Here is a 17,161-nt window from a genome sequence, read left to right as displayed (position 1 = left end):
TTAGTGAAATACCTACCAGGGAAGAGGAAGGAGTTCTTTGAAAAGTGCATGGGTTCCCTTACTCATCTTTTTCAATCTTTCCCTTCTTGATTACCAGATGTCAGTGATGTATGCTGACATTACCTTTAAATTATTTCTAGTTTATAAGCAGGCACTATACAGAGCAATTTATGATGAGCAACCTCATCCATTAATGCACACCCAACCTCTTTCACTGGGAAGCTGACTAAACCAACCTAAAACTAAAACTGTCACTGAAGATGCAGACAACAAATTAATCTGCAATTATGTACAATCGAGAGCCTCTAGAAGGAAACAGATGGTTTATGACCAGCAATTATTAGGAGCCAGGGTAAGTTCATCAAGAATAAGACACCAAATAGATGTCACTTTCTATTTAGATAAAATTAACACATTGGTAGATCAGAGGAATGTGGTAGAAATTGTAATGATTTCAAAAGAGCTCTCCATGAAATTTACTGTAAGATAACAAGATAAAATATGGGCTGGATAATAAAATATTTTTAATTGGCAGAATAATCTTTCCCCCAAAACTCTGAATCTGTGTCACTGGGAAAAGAGCTCTCTAGTACAGCACGAAAGGGTTTGCTTGCTTGAGAGCCCTCACTCTCTAATCGCTGGGGATTCAACATTACTTTTTATCACTAACTTGAAAGATAAAAAACATAGCTACCAAATTTGCAAATAACACAATGCTGAGAAAGATATATAATGGGACAAATGACAGAAACAATGTCTGAAATGACTGAGCTAGAACAAATGGACTGAAAAGAATATGACATTTAATAGAGATATATATGTATCTGCATTTAGATTCAGAGGGCCAACTAAAAATGTCAAAGACACAATTAGAAAGGAGGGGAAACTGTTTTAATAGCACTTCACATGAAAAAAAAAATCTGATTTCAATTAACCCCAAGATTAATACACATTCACAGTGGGTTGGGGCTTCTACACAGTGAGTTCATGCAGTAGACAGGTGCTGTCCTAACTGTGGAATATGACTGCCCACCGTTACGGAAAGTCAGATTACACTTGAAGCACCATTCTCCATTCTCAGGGGCACTTGTTAAGAGGTACTCTGAACACCTAAGGGGCTTTCAGATGAGGGAAACGAGAAATGATGAGGTCACTAAACCGACTAAGTTAAGAAACAGCTGAAAGAAATGGGGATGTTCTACCTGGAGAAGAGAAAATTAGGGGAGACATGATGGCCGTCTTCAAATGTCTGAAGGATTGCTATGTTGAAGAGGGAGTAGAATAGTCGTATGTTGTTCTAAAGGGCAGAACTAAAACTAAAGGAGAGAAAGTTAAAGGGCAATCATTTTAGTCAAAAAAAAAAAAGCAAAAACAAAAACCTTCTCCAATGAGGAAAGCCATCAGCAGATAAACAATACTCTCAAGAAGGCTCTCAGAAAGTCAGTCTACAGGAAGGTTAGGCCAGATGAATCCCAGAATCTCCTCCAACTCTACCATTTTTGACTCCACAGCTCCTGAATGTTGTTTGGTTTGAACTAGCCTTGCATTTTCTCAGATAGCCATCATGAGAGAATCTGTGTTACTCTTTATACGGTGCCATTCAAAAGACAAGAGGCAGAATTTCACCACCAAATGCGAGTGGTGATCCCTTCAAAGCAATCACCTGAGACAGCTGCATTCTTATTCCAGAGCTGATAGTTCTCAAAAACTCTTGTAGGATGCCTGCAGAGTCCATTTCTGATTCATATAAAACACAGCCTCATTGTTTAGTAGCCATGTCTACACTGCTGGTGAACACAAACCAGCCTACACATTTGGTACAGTTCCAGCCCTCAGTGGGAGTCCAACAGTAACCCAAATAAGATTCATTTCTTATGAATCTTATGAACCAAAATCTACTTAGCTTGATCATCTGTCTTAATTAAGCCCTGTTCCCAATGACATTAAGATGATTTCAAAAACCTAATTCATTCATGGACACACAAAAATTTGACATTAGATACAAATTAATAGTACATTAATTAGGCTCTTGCTGCTGCTAAGTCACTTCAGTCGTGTCCGACTCTGTGCGACCCCAGAAACGGCAGCCCACCAGGCTCCCCTGTCCCTGGGATTCTCCAGGCAAGAACACTGGAGTGGGTTGCCATTTCCTTCTCCAATGCATGAAAGGAAAAGTGAAAGTGAAGTCGCTCAGTCGTGTCCAAGTCTTAGCGACCCCATGGACTGCAGCCTACCAGGCTCCTCCATCCATGGGATTTTCCAGGCAAGAGTACTGGAGTGGGGTGCCATTGCCTTCTCTAAATTAGGCTCTTAAATGCTCACAAAATGTAAAATCAATTTGAACAAAGGCAGCATCACCGGAATAAGAACATAACTTCCAAGTTTATTGCTTTGAGGGACTGTATACAACCTATTTTGTTGTTGTTGCTCTTTTTTAAAAGCATATTATGTTCTAAGCAAACTTCATGTGTTGGGTTCCGTTATAAAGACCTCAAAAACTAGCACTCTAGATCTTTTTCCTTTTCAATATTCCATTGAATGCTTAAAGTTGGCTATGGTCTTCTTTTCAAATAAATATCCAAGGTACTTAAAAAGCAAAAAAAAAAAAAAAAAACTATAAATAATTTAAACAACAGAAAAGTTTTTCAAACCCAAGACACTGTTCACGTTAGTATGGTTTTATAAGTAGCACTATTTGAATGCAAGCTGAACACATTATAACATTTGGGATCAATGTCTCTTTTCCTTACTAAAGTCCTAATCTATTTCTGCAACTCTCAGCCACAAGATTTTCAATCTCCCTACACATTTTTATCCTCTAATTTAAAAAATACTTTAACTTTCTGAATTAAAAAGGCAAAAATCCTACTTTAGAGTCCCCTAAATATATCTATTAATCTTTAAACATTGAGGATGATTCCAGAACTAAACATGGTCAGCACAGTGAGAATTTTAGTGGAAGTTAGTTGGGCGTCCGTTGGCTCGTTGTCTTGGTAGTGAGTACCTATGTAAGATAGTCATCCGCGTTTTTCCTCTTGTATTCTAACAGAACGCCTGGTACCCAGTAAATAAAGGTAGGAACCTGTTAAGCACTGCAGTGAAGACTTTGCTCTTTACAGATTGCAGCAAGTCTGAGTTGAGGAAGCTCTGACAGACGCAAAAGGTGCACCTGTTGCAGGTGCACATACAGCGTAACCGGGCATGGCTGCGGAAACACACAGAAGGACAGGCGTTGAGTTCTTTCTTACAAACACGGCGCAAGTCAGAGCGTGCCAACTTTAAAAAAAAGACTTAGGCATAAGCAACACTAAGGAAAAGGACAGCGTGGGGCATGCTAAAGTTGTGCAGAATTCCACATTTACAAAAAATATCATCAACAGCAATAGCTCCCTCCTCCCTCCCTATAGAAATCTGAGGAAAATCCGCTAACACGTTTGCTTTTTTTTGGAAGGGGGATAGAATTATTAGTACAAGGGTTTTAGTGGAATAAATATGCACAGCAATAGATGGCACCCTCATCTAAATCAATAAAAGAAAAACTGAGTAAGCCACAGCATCCACCGAAAGGTCAGAGTTGGCTAGCATTGAAATAACCACCCCCTCCTCCTCCCTCAGGATACACACATGCCTGAAAACCAGGAAGGAGAATAGGGACAAATCCACAAGAGTCAAAAGACGAGTATGTATATTCAACCTGAGGAGATGCGAACATCGTCTTTAATCCATCAAGCACCACGGTTCCCCAAGGAAATCAAAGTGCTTCATATATTTCTACTTGAACCCAAAATATGGGGTTAATTTTCATCTGCTACCAGCAGCTAAGTATCTGCTAACATAGCAGCTAAGTATGATAACATGAAACTCTGGGTAAGGGTGTAAAAATCAACAATGGATCCAATTGATCTTAGATACAAAATTTAGGGAGGCTTTCTGACTCCTTTCTGGTTGAGTGAGTTGCACTAGTTGGTACAGGCACGTGGAGCCATTTCACCTCCACTTTAAAGACCAAAGTAGGGGGTCTCCAATGACTGCTCAGTGGTCAGAGCCACTCAGACATACAAGGACATCACACCACCCCTCAAGAGGTACTGGCGCAGAACCCACTCAGAAGAGCGCCACCTGATGAATCAATTACATCCTTTCCTGTAACACCTGAACATTTTTTAGAGGCTTCTCTAAAGGAGAAGTCCTTCTCAAAGAACTGGCCCAAACTGACTTGGCTTAGCTTGTGAAATCTGATGAGATCACAGCACACGGTGGCATGGTTGTGGAGATTAGCAGCATCCCAATAATGCCTAATTCTCAACATGAAGAAAAACAAGAATTAATTTTTCAAAAGACTCTTATAGGCTCGAGATACTCCATTTTAAAATTTGACTTGTGATGATGAACATAGCACTGGTACTAAGTCACTGCCAGCTGTCATACTGGAATCCATCTGTTATTTTATAATTGAATCTGACTCTTCAACATACACAGGCTCCGCCCATCAAAAAGGAGGGATGCAAAGTATGCTTAGCAACAGGGAGATGCTTCATGAGAAGTAGTTTCGGATTAACCATATAAACAAGTGTCCATGTATGTACATTTATCATATACACACGTGCACACACACACACACACACTCACAAATATTGCAGTAAAATTTTAAATATGCAGATCTAAAAACACAGTTGCAATTATTTACAAGATTAAGATAGTGCATTTACACAGTGAAAAAAAAAAGACACCATAGTATACAGTTAGGCAGTAAAGAGTGACCAAGCAGTGCGTTTCTGGATAATTACTAATTATGGTGAAAGAGATCTGGTCATCTACAAGAAAATGCCAACAAAATCCCACAGAAGCCATAAGGAAAAAGTAACTTACAAAGGAAGCCATAAAGAAAAAGTAACTTACAAAGCAGTTTTTAGAAAGACCCAGATTTTTCTCAAATTCTCTATTCTATCAGTGCTGCCCATGTCTCGGTAGACTCTGTCTTTGTAATGATCCTCTCTGTAGATAACATACACGAGAGTTTTAAAGCAAAGGTAAAACAGAAGTAAGGTTTTGCTTATCTAATAGTAATAGGAATGACTTCTCTTCCAATACAAATAGAATTTCAAGGGTTTGCTGCATTTTTTTTAAGTATTAGTTAATGGAATAGCAATAAAGTTAACTCTGCTTTGAAAAATCTGTACAAATTAACACCCTTTTTGAAAAACCTCAGCTTCTAGCAGTTTCTGAGTATTACTCTGATATACTGCAGTTTTCATAAGAAAAAAATAACTTGGAGAATAACATAATAATAAATAAAATAAACTATGAAGTTCTGAGAAACGCACTGCCTGAAAAACTACCTTGTCACAGAACAGAATTTATACGAACACAGTGCTTGAGGAGAATGCCATTAAGAGCCATGCAATTTTAGGCAGTTAGTAAACTACAAAGATGACCACACTTACGTGCTTGTGCATATGCATGCACAGATACATAATAAATGTACATAAAATTTGTGGCTCATAACACTCCATGTAAAACATTTATATAGAGGGAATTCCAATTACAACTGCTTTTAACAGCACTAAAAAAAGATGTTCTATCCTGAATTCAAACATACCCATAATTTAAACAAAGATTCATAAATGATTTTAGAATCCTTCACATACTCGAAGTCAATTGATCAGCAGAAAAAAAATATAAAAATGAAATTTTTGTTCATATGAAAATGCTTTATTAGCATGATGTCAATCCCACTTTATGGCAGCAAGACTAATTTTTTTAATGCTGGGTGAGGGGCTGAGTTTTACTGTACTATCCTATTAAGATAGTTACAGCCTGCTCAAAAATATTCAAATATTGTCAGATTATATATACTTTATATAATTATATTTATACAATTTTATTCCGGTATTCAAACTAAACTTGCATGTACTCAAACTTGTCCCTTCTCATTACAAAGTCTCTGTTGCTGAACAACTTCTACATGACAGAGATTCCACCCTCATGGCTAACAACGACATGCAATGCTACCACGAACCATGCAATGTGAAAATGACGGCAGAGCAAGTACTTACGGGTACATGGCCATCGTTGTCAGTTTAACAAAGATATCTTTACTGGGTGCATCAGCAGTATTGCAAGTGAAGGCTTGTGGTGGAGGCATTTTGTGTTTCCTGCAGAAATCAGTAGGTGAAATACTATACTCTTGTTTAACTTCATGCAGGTCTGACTTTGCAGCTACGATTAAGCAAGGTATTCTGCTGTCCATAAAGTGTTGCTATAGAATAAAAAGTGAAATCAAAATCTGATGACAAGCTCAAAAATTACTAAATTTCATTCAACGGGCACTGAAATTTTTCTCTAGATAGGCAAATCATCAACAGTTTCAGGGAGAAAGTAAATGAAGAGGCAAGGACTGGCAGTTGTCTAGGTCAGTGATATAATAAGACCAGGGCCACTTTTCTAATGCAGATAATGATACAAACTTGTAACAATTCTTCAAATTCACTATAATTAAAAAAAAATTTTTTTAAAGATCTAATACTCTGAAATAGAAAGAAATCCACCTAAATTCTTCTATCCTAAAACACACTACTTTCATTTTTTTATATTACCTCTAGTCCTTAGGGCTTCCCTGGTAGCCCAGGACAGTAAAGAATCTGCCTGCAATGCAGGAAACCTGGGTTCGATTCTTAGACCGGGAAGATTCCCTGGAGAAGGGCACCCACTCCAGTATTCTTGCCTGGAGAATTCCATGGACAGAGGAGCCTGGCGGGCTACAGTCCATGGGGTCGCAAAGAGGCACGACTAAGTGATTAACACTTTCAGTTTCTAGTCCTTAAGCACATGCATATATATATACACACACACACATACATTCACACACACACACAGATATTTACATAGTGGCAGTCATGCTGGATATTACTATTGAAAAATGCTGAATTTTCCATGTTTTCAGAATTCAAAACCATTATTTTTAATGACTATATAAATTTCACAGGATCATTTTATCTCAATTTGGTAAACTACCTTCGTACTGTTAGATATGTGGATTATTTCCAGGTTTTTGCTATTAAAAACAATCCTAGAGGAAATTCCTTTGTACGTATAGTTTTTTTACTCTTATTGAATCTTGTTGACAATCTCAAAGTAACTTACAACTTTTGAAGCCTCATGTTTATCTCCTTGCTCTATTAATCTTCTTGGTATAATTGGCAATATGCAAACCATGTGCATTTCTAAGAACTTTCACTAATGCAGAGGTTCTTAACCAGGGACGCACATCAGAATCACTCGTGGAAAAAAGTAGTTTTAAAAATACAGATGTCTGGGACTGTACCACCTCAGAATGAAGCCAGAACCTTTACAGATAGGATGTATCTATCTTTAAAAAGTTCCACAGATAATTTTCTTGCATTTCCTTGGTTAGAAAACACATTACAATTCCATTAAACTCCTTACAAAGTTAAACTTAGTTATAGGCCAAAATTGAAACAAACCTTAAAAATCCTGGCACAGTATTCAAAGGATTTAGGGTTACTGACATCATATACCAGGCATACAACATCACAAAGGATCTCAGCCTCAGTCAAAAATTCCGATTCTGAGATATCATGCAACTTGGAAAAAGAAAAAGACAATGAGAAACGTAAGTATCATAACACTGATGCAAAATTAAAGTCATGAAGTTTTATTACTTGCTTAACTTGACTTCTTAATTTAAAAATACTAGTTAAGCATAATTTTTCAGACTCATTAGAAGTAAGACACAGAGATAAACAAGTAGCTTTCTGATTTTTGTAGATGAAAAATGGTGATTAAGGTCCTACAGAAACTAACATTTAGTGAGTGACTGAAGTGTGCTGGGCAGGCCCTTTACACGCATTCTCTACCTACTAAAGATAACAAACGGGTTACAGAGATTAGGTCAACTGCCAAAGATAATTCAAACCAAAATCTGAATTCAGATGATTCCCAGTGGGAAGCACAGGTGGCACAGTGGTAAAGAATCAGCCTGCCAAGCAGGAGACCTGGGTTCACCCCTGGGTCGGGAAGATGCCCTGGAGAAGGAAATGATAACCCACTCCAGTATTCTTGCCTGGAAATTCCATGGACAGAGAAGCCTGATGGGCTACAGTCCATGGGGTGGCAGAGTTGGACACGACTGGGCACATACAAACGATTCCCAAGTGTTTTTTCTTTCTACCACACCACTCTTCCTCCCCACCAATCAAAAACACAAAGCAAAGGATGGTACATTAAGGTTATCAGTGACCACAGATAAACTACTACACACCTGCACTAAAGCCTTCAAACTCATTTCTAGTCAATAGTAAAGGATGTAATTTTTTAAAATATAAATGAAAGAAAGAGCAAAGTGGATTGAATTTTTTTTTTTCACTTTTTTATGGTGGTATTTGGAGAAGGCAATGGCACCCCACTCCAGTACTCTTGCCTGGAAAATCCCATGGATGGAGGAGCCTGGTAGGCTGCAGTCCATGGGGTCGCTAAGAGTTGGACAAGACTGAGCGACTTCACTTTCACTTTTCACTTTCATGCATTGGAGAAGGAAATGGTAACCCACTCCAGTGTTCTTGCCTGGAGAGTCCCAGGGACGAGAGAGCCTGGTGGGCTGCCGTCCATGGGGTCGCACAGAGTCGGACACGACTGAAGCGACTTAGCAGCAGCAGCAGCATGGTGGTATTACATACAATTAAGCACACAAATAGATAAATTTTTACCTGTATCTACAACCATGTAATCACCACACACATTTAAGAGAACTAAAATTAAATCTAATGACTAAGTCAGGTAGAAAAATAAAATCACACAAAAGCCATTAAATTAAATCCAATTATGTTCTCAGAGTCATTTTAAAAATGTACCCAATAATTAATAATCTTTATATGCCAGAAAATTTCTTACCAACAAATATTTCTCTTGTCCATAGACATAGACAGTGTTAATCGCATAGTACGATTTATGATCATCACGAATTTTCTTCTGCCTCTGAAAACAACCAAAAATCTCAGTATTTACAGTAAGAAATCACAGTAACTAGTTTTCATCAGCATATGTACTTTGTGTATATGTGTGGGTGTGTTACCAAAAAAAGGACATTCTTCCCTATGCTATATATTATTTATCAGTACAAAGAGCATATTGATTTTGTTTCTTAGTTCTTAGGCTCTAAAATAAGAGATGCATTTGTTCTGCAGAAAGGGAAAGCAGTAGCTGACAAGAAAGTAAACTGCATTCACTGAGCCACCTGCTGGCAGTTCTCATTACACTATGATTTGGCCTGCCATTTCACCCGAAAATATGTCAGCCTCTTTACTCAAGGCAGTAGTCACAATCAGGTATCAGCAATGTAGAGTGCTACATTTACTTCATGCCAAGCCCTGTGTCTGATACTTTCATATGTGTATTTATTTAATCTCCATCTAAACGTTAAAAAAAAACCAAACACCAAATGATGGCTAACACCAATGAAGCAAAGATAAAGCTAGTTCAAAGAGATTACTGTTACATTTTAGTTCTACTTTACTATTATACCTATACATCATCTAAAAAGGTTAATGGTTATGAAAAAATTATGTAAACACATGACTATAAAAACCTTCTGAGTAAGGTTCTAACTTTCTGAGCTCTCACCGTTAAGTTTCTTCCCAGAAGAGCCTGAAGAACTCCACTTTTCCCACAGTTTTTCATCCCAATTACATTACATCGGAATACATTTCTTTGAGTTTGTTTTTTCTGAAGGTCTATCTTTTTATCTCTTGTTACTAAAAAGGAAAATAAAAAGCTAATTATGTACCACATACACTCACTGAGGCTTCACTTCACCTTCTGCAAAATATGATACTGCTATTTATTATTTTTATGAAGCATTTGATCAATAAATAAACTGTATGATAGCCAACCTGTATGTAAAATGAAGTACAGAAGATAATACAGAAGGGCCTCTTTAGTGAAAAAGGTGCGTTTCTGAAAGTCAGTTGTAAATTTCTAGTAACCACATATTTATTTTATCATAAAATAAGTAGTACCTTTATGTAAGAAAACAATATTCCAAAAATGAACAAAAATTACAATGAATGTAGCATACACTACATCCCATCTTTTTTTCTATTACTGTCGTAACTATTATAAACTGAAAGATGCCACCTCAAAACGTTACTCTCGGATCTATAAACAGAAAGGCGGTAGGCACTCTAGATTTCCAAGGTAAATTTGTGAAAGAGGCAGTGCTGAAAACAACCCTGCATCAGCAGAGCCACGGGCATCTTTCTCGAGGGAAAGAGACCTCCTTAAGCTGCACCCAAAGATCTGATTACAAGAAAGCTCACCAGAGACACTATTTATAGTAGCAAAAAACTGAAAATGATAAAAAACACAAAATTATGGAATAGTTCAGTAAGTATATTATAGACTATCCATATGATTAGACTTTATATAATATTAAAGGTATATAAAATACACATCGATAATAGAAATATGTCCACAATATTTTGTTGAGTGAAAGAACCTCATGCTGGCTAATTCCTTATTCTTTGGTGCTGAAGTAAATACTGTCTAACTGGTTAAGTATTTTAAAGGGTACTTGCTCTGTCAATTTCTCATAGGCTGTCTTCTTGTAACAGGGCTTCCTGTAAGATACGTGCCTATTTTTTCCCACCAATTAGGATATAAAAACTTCTTGAAATGATCAGTTCCCTAATTTATTATTTCATGTTATATCTATATATATTTTTTAAGTGGAGCACATTGTTTGGCAAGAATGCCTGTTTAACATTACAAGATCTGTAAAAAATTTATTAATGTGGTAAAAGATTATAAAACTGAGATGTACAATCAGTTCAATATCAGGATCATGTGTTAATACACATTGTTTTTAATGTTAAAAGAAAATTAAAACACAAGATGGACTGTAAATACTTTTAATGTCTATCAGATCAGATCAGTCGCTCAGTCGTGTCCGACTCTTTGCGACCCCATGAATCGCAGCACGCCAGGCCTCCCTGTCCATCACCAACTCCCAGAGTTCACCCAGACTCACGTCCATCGAGTCAGTGATGCCATCCAGCCATCTCATCCTCTGTCGTCCCCTTCTCCTCCTGCCCACAATCCCTCCCAGCATCAGAGTCTTTTCCAATGAGTCAACTCTTCACATTAATGTCTATAGCCTTCCCTAATTTTCATCCATGAAGTACCCTCAGGGGTAGACTAGAAGTAAAACCTTTACTCTTTCTTTCTTGATAAATAAGAAATCGAGCATTTCAATTCAAAAGAGATTATCAAATTATGGGCAAACAAGAGTATAAACAGGAAGACTAATGAAGATGCATTTATTTTCACTCTTTTTACATATGAAACTGGAATCTTGAAAAAAAAATATCTAATTAAAGAGTATTTACACACTTACCTGTGATGGCTGAAGCCTGAGATTCTTGTTCAGTCAATATTGAATAGCCTAGATAACCCAAATACTCCAGGCACCGCTGTACATCTAAATAGGTCGTGAGCCTAGGAAAAAGTTGAAAACACGAGAAGTTTCTAAAAGAATATCTATTTTAAAAAATCACAACAGCTCAAATAATTTAACACCAGACCCAGGTAATTTTTGTCAGACTGCTTTAATTTCCCACATGCCCAAACATGGCTCTTCCTACAGTGACATTCTTAGGGCAGAGAAGAAAGAGGAGAATGCAATGTAAGGGGGCTCCTGTACCTACTCCATCGGCCTGGAGAGAGCAAAGCCACACAGATGAGCTTTAACCTTGGTGCCCTAGGTAAGATCTACAGCACAGATATTTTATGTTACCTGCTTCCCCAGTTACATACTGTACTGCAAATACTGGCTAGCTAAGGATTTAATTCTGAAAGGGCTTGCAAAAGGTGCAAAACTAAAAGGTTGAAAGGCACTTGAAATTAGTTGGCCTTTCTTATGAGATGAAAAAAAAGAACAGATCCTGGTGTTGAGAAAGTTATTCTCACCAAGGTTAAAGTATTAAATCATTATGTATAAGCAGAAGATTTTCCTATCGCCCTAGACAAGAGGTCAACTTTGCTGTATCTAGACTGTAGACACCCTCACTAAGCCTAAGAGTGCATTCAAAGCAATCAACAATCCCTCAAAGCGTCTTCCACGTCAAGTAAAATATGCTCTCCCCACATTCCAAAAAATATGGGTTTCCCAGGTGGTGTTAATGGTTAAGAACCCATATGCCAATGCAGGAGATATAAGAGACGCGGGTTTGATCCCTGAGTCAGGAAGGTTCCCTAGAGGAAGGCATGGCAACCCACTCCAGTATTCTTGCCTGGAGAATCCCATGAACAGAGGAGCCTGGCAGGCTATAGTCCACAGGGTCACAAAGAGTTGGACATGACTAAAGTGACTTAGCACACACATATTCCAAAAATAAAAGAATTGTGCAATAAAAGTGATGATTCCTATTCCCTTAATCAAAAAAGTATTAAAACACAACACTGCAAATCAACTATACTCCAATAAAATTGTTTTTAAAGTATTAATGTTTAGTTCCATTTTGATATTAATGTTTCCCTGTACATAATCCAAAAGCAAGCACATCCCTTCCTGATAAATTTATAAACATCTATAGTTCATCTTAGCGATAGCAGTGACACTATATTAATAAATTCTGCTCACAGGCAGCTAAGATAGAAGTATTTCATAACATCTGACAAATTCACAAAATAACGCATGTAATGTACCACAATTTCAAAGCAGCTGTAACTCTAGAGGAAAGAAGTGAGCTCTATACTCACGTCCACTGGGAAAGGAATCCCTGGTAGGTTATCCATCCTTTTTCATTTGTACAAACTGTGTTATTCACATCTGGCCCCCAAGGTATGTAAGGGAAAACTTTAAACAAATCTTTAAGCTCATCAGGTGACAAAGCACAGTCTCTATCCTGAAGATACACAAGGAAGTATACATAATGTTTAGATATCTAAGAGGATAATTCCCAAACACAAGAGCCTCCTAATCTTGTAAAGCTATGCTTCCAAAAACTAACCCATGAAAATAAATTTTACATTTTATCAAGAAAACTCCTTGCATGTATGTATGGAAACCTATGCAAAAATCTATCAGAAACTAGACTTTTTCATCTTGAGAAAATAATAAAGTAAATAAGAAAAAGTATTTTTGCTTGTTTTAAGAGCTTTTGAATAATTTTTGGCTATGTGACATGAGCGGGGCTAGTGGTAAAGAATACATCTGCCGATGCAGGAGGCATAAGAGACATGAGTTTGATCCCTGGGTCAGGAAGATCCCCTGGAGAAGGAAATGGCAACCCATTCCAGTATTCTTGCCTAGAGAACCCCTTGGACAGAGAAGCCTAGTGGGCTAGAGTCCACGGGGTCACAAAAAGCCGCACATGACTGAAGCGACTTAGCACACATGACATGAGCACCCAATAGGTCAGCAAATAGAGCTACATTATTCACAGAAAAACATTTATCATATATCACAGAAAGCTGCAGCCGAAAGCTTACCAAATCATGCTTATCAAAAGTGCTTTGGAGAAACAAATATGCGTGATGATTTAATTCAGTAGTGCAATCAGGAGGTATTTTTAGCCTGAAGATGGAAAAAAAAAAGTAAAATAAATCATTAATCAAATATTAAAATTTAATTTGAGAAATGAATATGAAATTGCAACAAGTTCTTTTTGTAAGATGAAAGCACTTACAGAATATGTTTGCTGCAGCCATTTAGACTTTCCCAGGGGAAGTCACTGCATTGCTATGGCAATCCTCAGAAGAGCCGTAATAGTGCTCCTTCCAAGGTGACATATACATTTCCTTAACTATCTGAAGGGCAGGTTGTATTAAAAAACGTACAGACAATACTGATTAAACTGTAATTAGTTTCTAGTAGTTTCTCCTACAAACCAATTGTAAGTCAAAATTATGAGCTTTATACAGTATCAACATTGTAATGAGTTAAAAATGATGTGAAGAGATGTTATTTCTGCCTGATGTGATTTCTGACCCACCCTAAATTTGAATCCATAAACATTTATCAAATGCACTGAGATACTGGGGGCATGAAAACACGACAGGCTCTCTACCTCTAGGGAACCACATTCAAGCTGGAGACAGAACACAAGTAGATAACCTCACTATCTCAGCAGAAAGAGGCAACGGCTGAGTGGGCAAACTACAGATGCTGAGGAGCTCCTGAGAAAGCAGACGCCTTGGTCTGGGGACAGGAAGGTGTCAGCACTGCTGAGAGACACTGTACTTGGACTGAGACCTGAAGGGTAACAGACACGAACTGGGTTGGAGAGAGAAGAAGGAAGAGTAAAAATACCATGGGCAGAAGCCCAGGGTGGGAAATAATATCTGATTTGCAGACCAGAAGTAGTTTAGTATTTACTTCTAGAGTGAAGGCAGAGAGTGAGTCGGAGCAGACCAGATCAGGAATGACTTTCTATACCTGGTTAAGAAGCTTGGGCTTTACCCTGTCTTGAAGGCAAAGTGACATGGCAAAATCTGTGTTATGTATCTATCAGTATTAATTCTTGCCACAACATGAAGGGTGGGAGTAGAGAGTTTAATAAGGAGACTCAAGATGTGGCTCTAAAGGGGCTATTTTACAAAAAATTAAAGGTAGAGTGCACAAAGAAATTAAAAGAGATTTTAGTCTAAGTCACAAAGCCATAAAAGATGGAGTTTCCTTACTGTCATACTTTACAAAGCAATAAGCAACTTTCTATGTTCTGTAGAATTTATCTACCCACATAAATGGCACAGAAAAGAAAGCTTGATAAAAAGATCTTGGGACAAATGCATTCATTCCATACTTATTTATTGAAAAATCTGGCAAATTACTTGAGCCAAGTTTGAATAACTTTGACAAGGGAAGTTTCAACTTAGAACTGATTAATGGGCCAGGAATCCAACCAGAAAGTATTTTGCTTCCTCGGTGATGGGGAAGGAAAAAATGACAGTTTTTCTGAACCCTTACATGGAGAGCAGTACCATGCTAAAATTTTTTAAAAAAGGAGAACATGAAGATAACGTGCTACTGAAAGAATGAAGAAAAAAGGCAAAAGGCTCAAAGGCCTGATCCTGGGAAGTCACCTCCCTGAGAAGCCTACTTCCCTTGGGTACAGAAGAGGCATCCTACAGTTACGCAGTCTCCTACCAGGATGATGCTGGGTTCATTGCTAAACAAACAGAACTTAAACACATCATTACTTAAAGGAAAATAACCACAGAGAGACTGGTTGCTTAGGAAAAGTACTTTATCCTAAACTGAGAACAGGCTATAAAACTCAGGGAGGACAAAGAAAAATGCTAACCAATGTATTTTTGACTCCTTTGATTCTAAAAACAAGTTCATCTAGCTTCTCTTATCTCCTTCCTCAATCAAACGAATTTTAAAATATAACTGTATTCTCCGTAAGAAGAAGAGCAAGAGGCTGAGCCATGCTATAACTCAGTGGCTCTTAAGTGGGGATCATCTCACTCCCACGGGCACATTTCTGGCTGTCACGACTAGGGGAAGAGGTGTTGCTGGCATCTAAGGATGTGCTAATAAACATCCTGTAACGCATAGAACAGGCTCTACAATAATGAATTATCTGGTCCAAAATGGCGTTAACAGTGCCGAGGTTGAGAAACCCTGCTATAAACGGCTCTATAAATCTAAATTATTCCTAAGTAGCTCAAAGCCTACTACCTACGTGCTAAATAAAACTTTAAAATACTGGCAAGTGAAATCAATTAGAAGCCAAAGGTACATACAAGGGGAATAAATATTCGGGTGTCAAATCCAGATCGTCATCATAACCAAATCGTCGAAGCACAGTCCAAGTAGTCTCATGTCTCCCTCTCTGAATAAAAAGTGTGTGTAAAAAAAGAAAACCTGAAATAAAATAAATTAGTAAGTACAGCTGATGTGAAAATGGGTACAGGGTCACACGGGAGGGGAGCACATAACACACAATGGCAAGAGCTACACTCACGACCACACGTGCACTAGCTGTGCATACTGAAGGTCCGATCAAAACCAGGTTCACGTGTGTCGCAAAGAGCTGATTTCAGAATGTATCTGTAATTCAGATACATTCAGATATCTGTAATGTATCTGTAATTCAGAATGAATATGTAACTTCATATACACCCAAGTCAGCAAAAGGTGGTACTGGATCAAAGGGCCAAAAACACATCCCAAGGTGTATACTGACATTCACAAAGTTATACGATAAAAACAAATGAAATCATTTCCGACATCTGTGTGCTTATTTCTATAACGAGAAAATTGGTTTCTGATTTCACTGTGGCTCTGTAACATATTTTACTCGGTACTTGGAACATTCGGTACTTGGTAAATTTGATTGGGAGACAAAATGTCTTCCTTAAAAATAATTTCTATTTAGAGGATGCTTATGAGTAATAAGAATTTTAAGATAAATTTGTTTCAGAATTCTTTTATCTTCAGGGGGAACTCTGCACTCTTGAAATCCAATAAATTTCCCTATCTCTAATTTATACTGACAGTGGAGGTAATTATTCCCACCGATGGCCTGCCTGCTAGAATTTTAGTTACACTAATAAACACAGACGCTTCCCTAAACATCTAGATAGCACTATAGACTGTTGCCTGCTGCCAAATTTTTTAAAAGTTTGAAAGGAGGAGAAAAGCACCTTTCACCCACCTTTCAGTGTCAATCCACCGTCAGCCACACCATCACTTATATGTTTTCTGACCACATTTTTGACATCTTCCAGAGCTTGAGGGGCTAAGGGAGTGTTAAAACAAATTCTCTGGCAAAAGACATAAAAATAAAGTTAAAAACAAATCAGCATTAAAGTCACAAATAATACAAATATTAATCCACAGAGCAACATTAAACCAAAGAGTTGTAACCAAAGGAAACAAATTCTGAATTAGGACAGCCTCTACTTTGTATTAAGTAAAGCATGTCCGACCAAGAAGGGCATGTTCTCCCTATCTCCCACATGGGGTTCCTAAAACACAGAGCTCTTTGTGTAACTATGTTATACAAAACCAAGAAGGAAAAATAATTCAGAATTCAGACTTCAAGTCATTCCCACCCATTGTACACTGTGAAATGACACTCTCTCAGAGTCCCCTCAACTCCTAAGCAAAAGAGATTTTATCCCATAGGTAAAGATT

General features: G+C 37.7%; 1 protein-coding gene across 14 annotated transcripts in view; it reads right to left on the bottom strand.

The window, feature by feature from the left end:
* Positions 1 to 17,161, bottom strand: part of RHOT1 (ras homolog family member T1) — a 94,215-nt gene that overhangs the window by 11,503 nt on the left and 65,551 nt on the right. For 5 of the 14 annotated variants that reach the window (XR_015148229.1, XM_086360231.1, XM_086360224.1 and 2 more), the window contains exons 10-19: positions 16,680 to 16,788; positions 15,766 to 15,886; positions 13,507 to 13,591; positions 12,775 to 12,920; positions 11,411 to 11,511; positions 9,640 to 9,770; positions 8,911 to 8,994; positions 7,485 to 7,604; positions 6,057 to 6,259; positions 3,083 to 3,205 (exon numbers count right to left, since the gene is read on the bottom strand). Coding sequence is in view for 13 of the 14 variants with exons in the window: in XM_086360231.1 (XP_086216357.1) it covers positions 3,083 to 3,205; positions 6,057 to 6,259; positions 7,485 to 7,604; positions 8,911 to 8,994; positions 9,640 to 9,770; positions 11,411 to 11,511; positions 12,775 to 12,920; positions 13,507 to 13,591; positions 15,766 to 15,886; positions 16,680 to 16,788 (1,223 nt within the window). In the remaining variant the exon portion in view is untranslated. Of the gene's footprint in view, positions 1 to 3,004; positions 3,206 to 4,899; positions 4,996 to 6,056; positions 6,260 to 7,484; positions 7,605 to 8,910; positions 8,995 to 9,639; positions 9,771 to 11,410; positions 11,512 to 12,774; positions 12,921 to 13,506; positions 13,592 to 15,765; positions 15,887 to 16,679; positions 16,789 to 17,161 lie in introns of all 14 variants that reach the window. The other 9 variants (XM_086360237.1, XM_086360223.1, XM_086360225.1 and 6 more) reach the window with 5 other exon arrangements.

This window comes from Bos grunniens, chromosome 19 (genome assembly GCF_055505025.1).
Source record: "Bos grunniens cultivar Pamir isolate PY7600 chromosome 19, Bosgru_T2T1.0, whole genome shotgun sequence".
In the NCBI taxonomy this organism is placed as follows: Eukaryota; Metazoa; Chordata; class Mammalia; order Artiodactyla; family Bovidae; genus Bos; species Bos grunniens.
The sequence above is the reverse complement of the archived record's forward strand: the minus strand, read 5'-3'. Positions and strand labels throughout refer to the sequence as shown.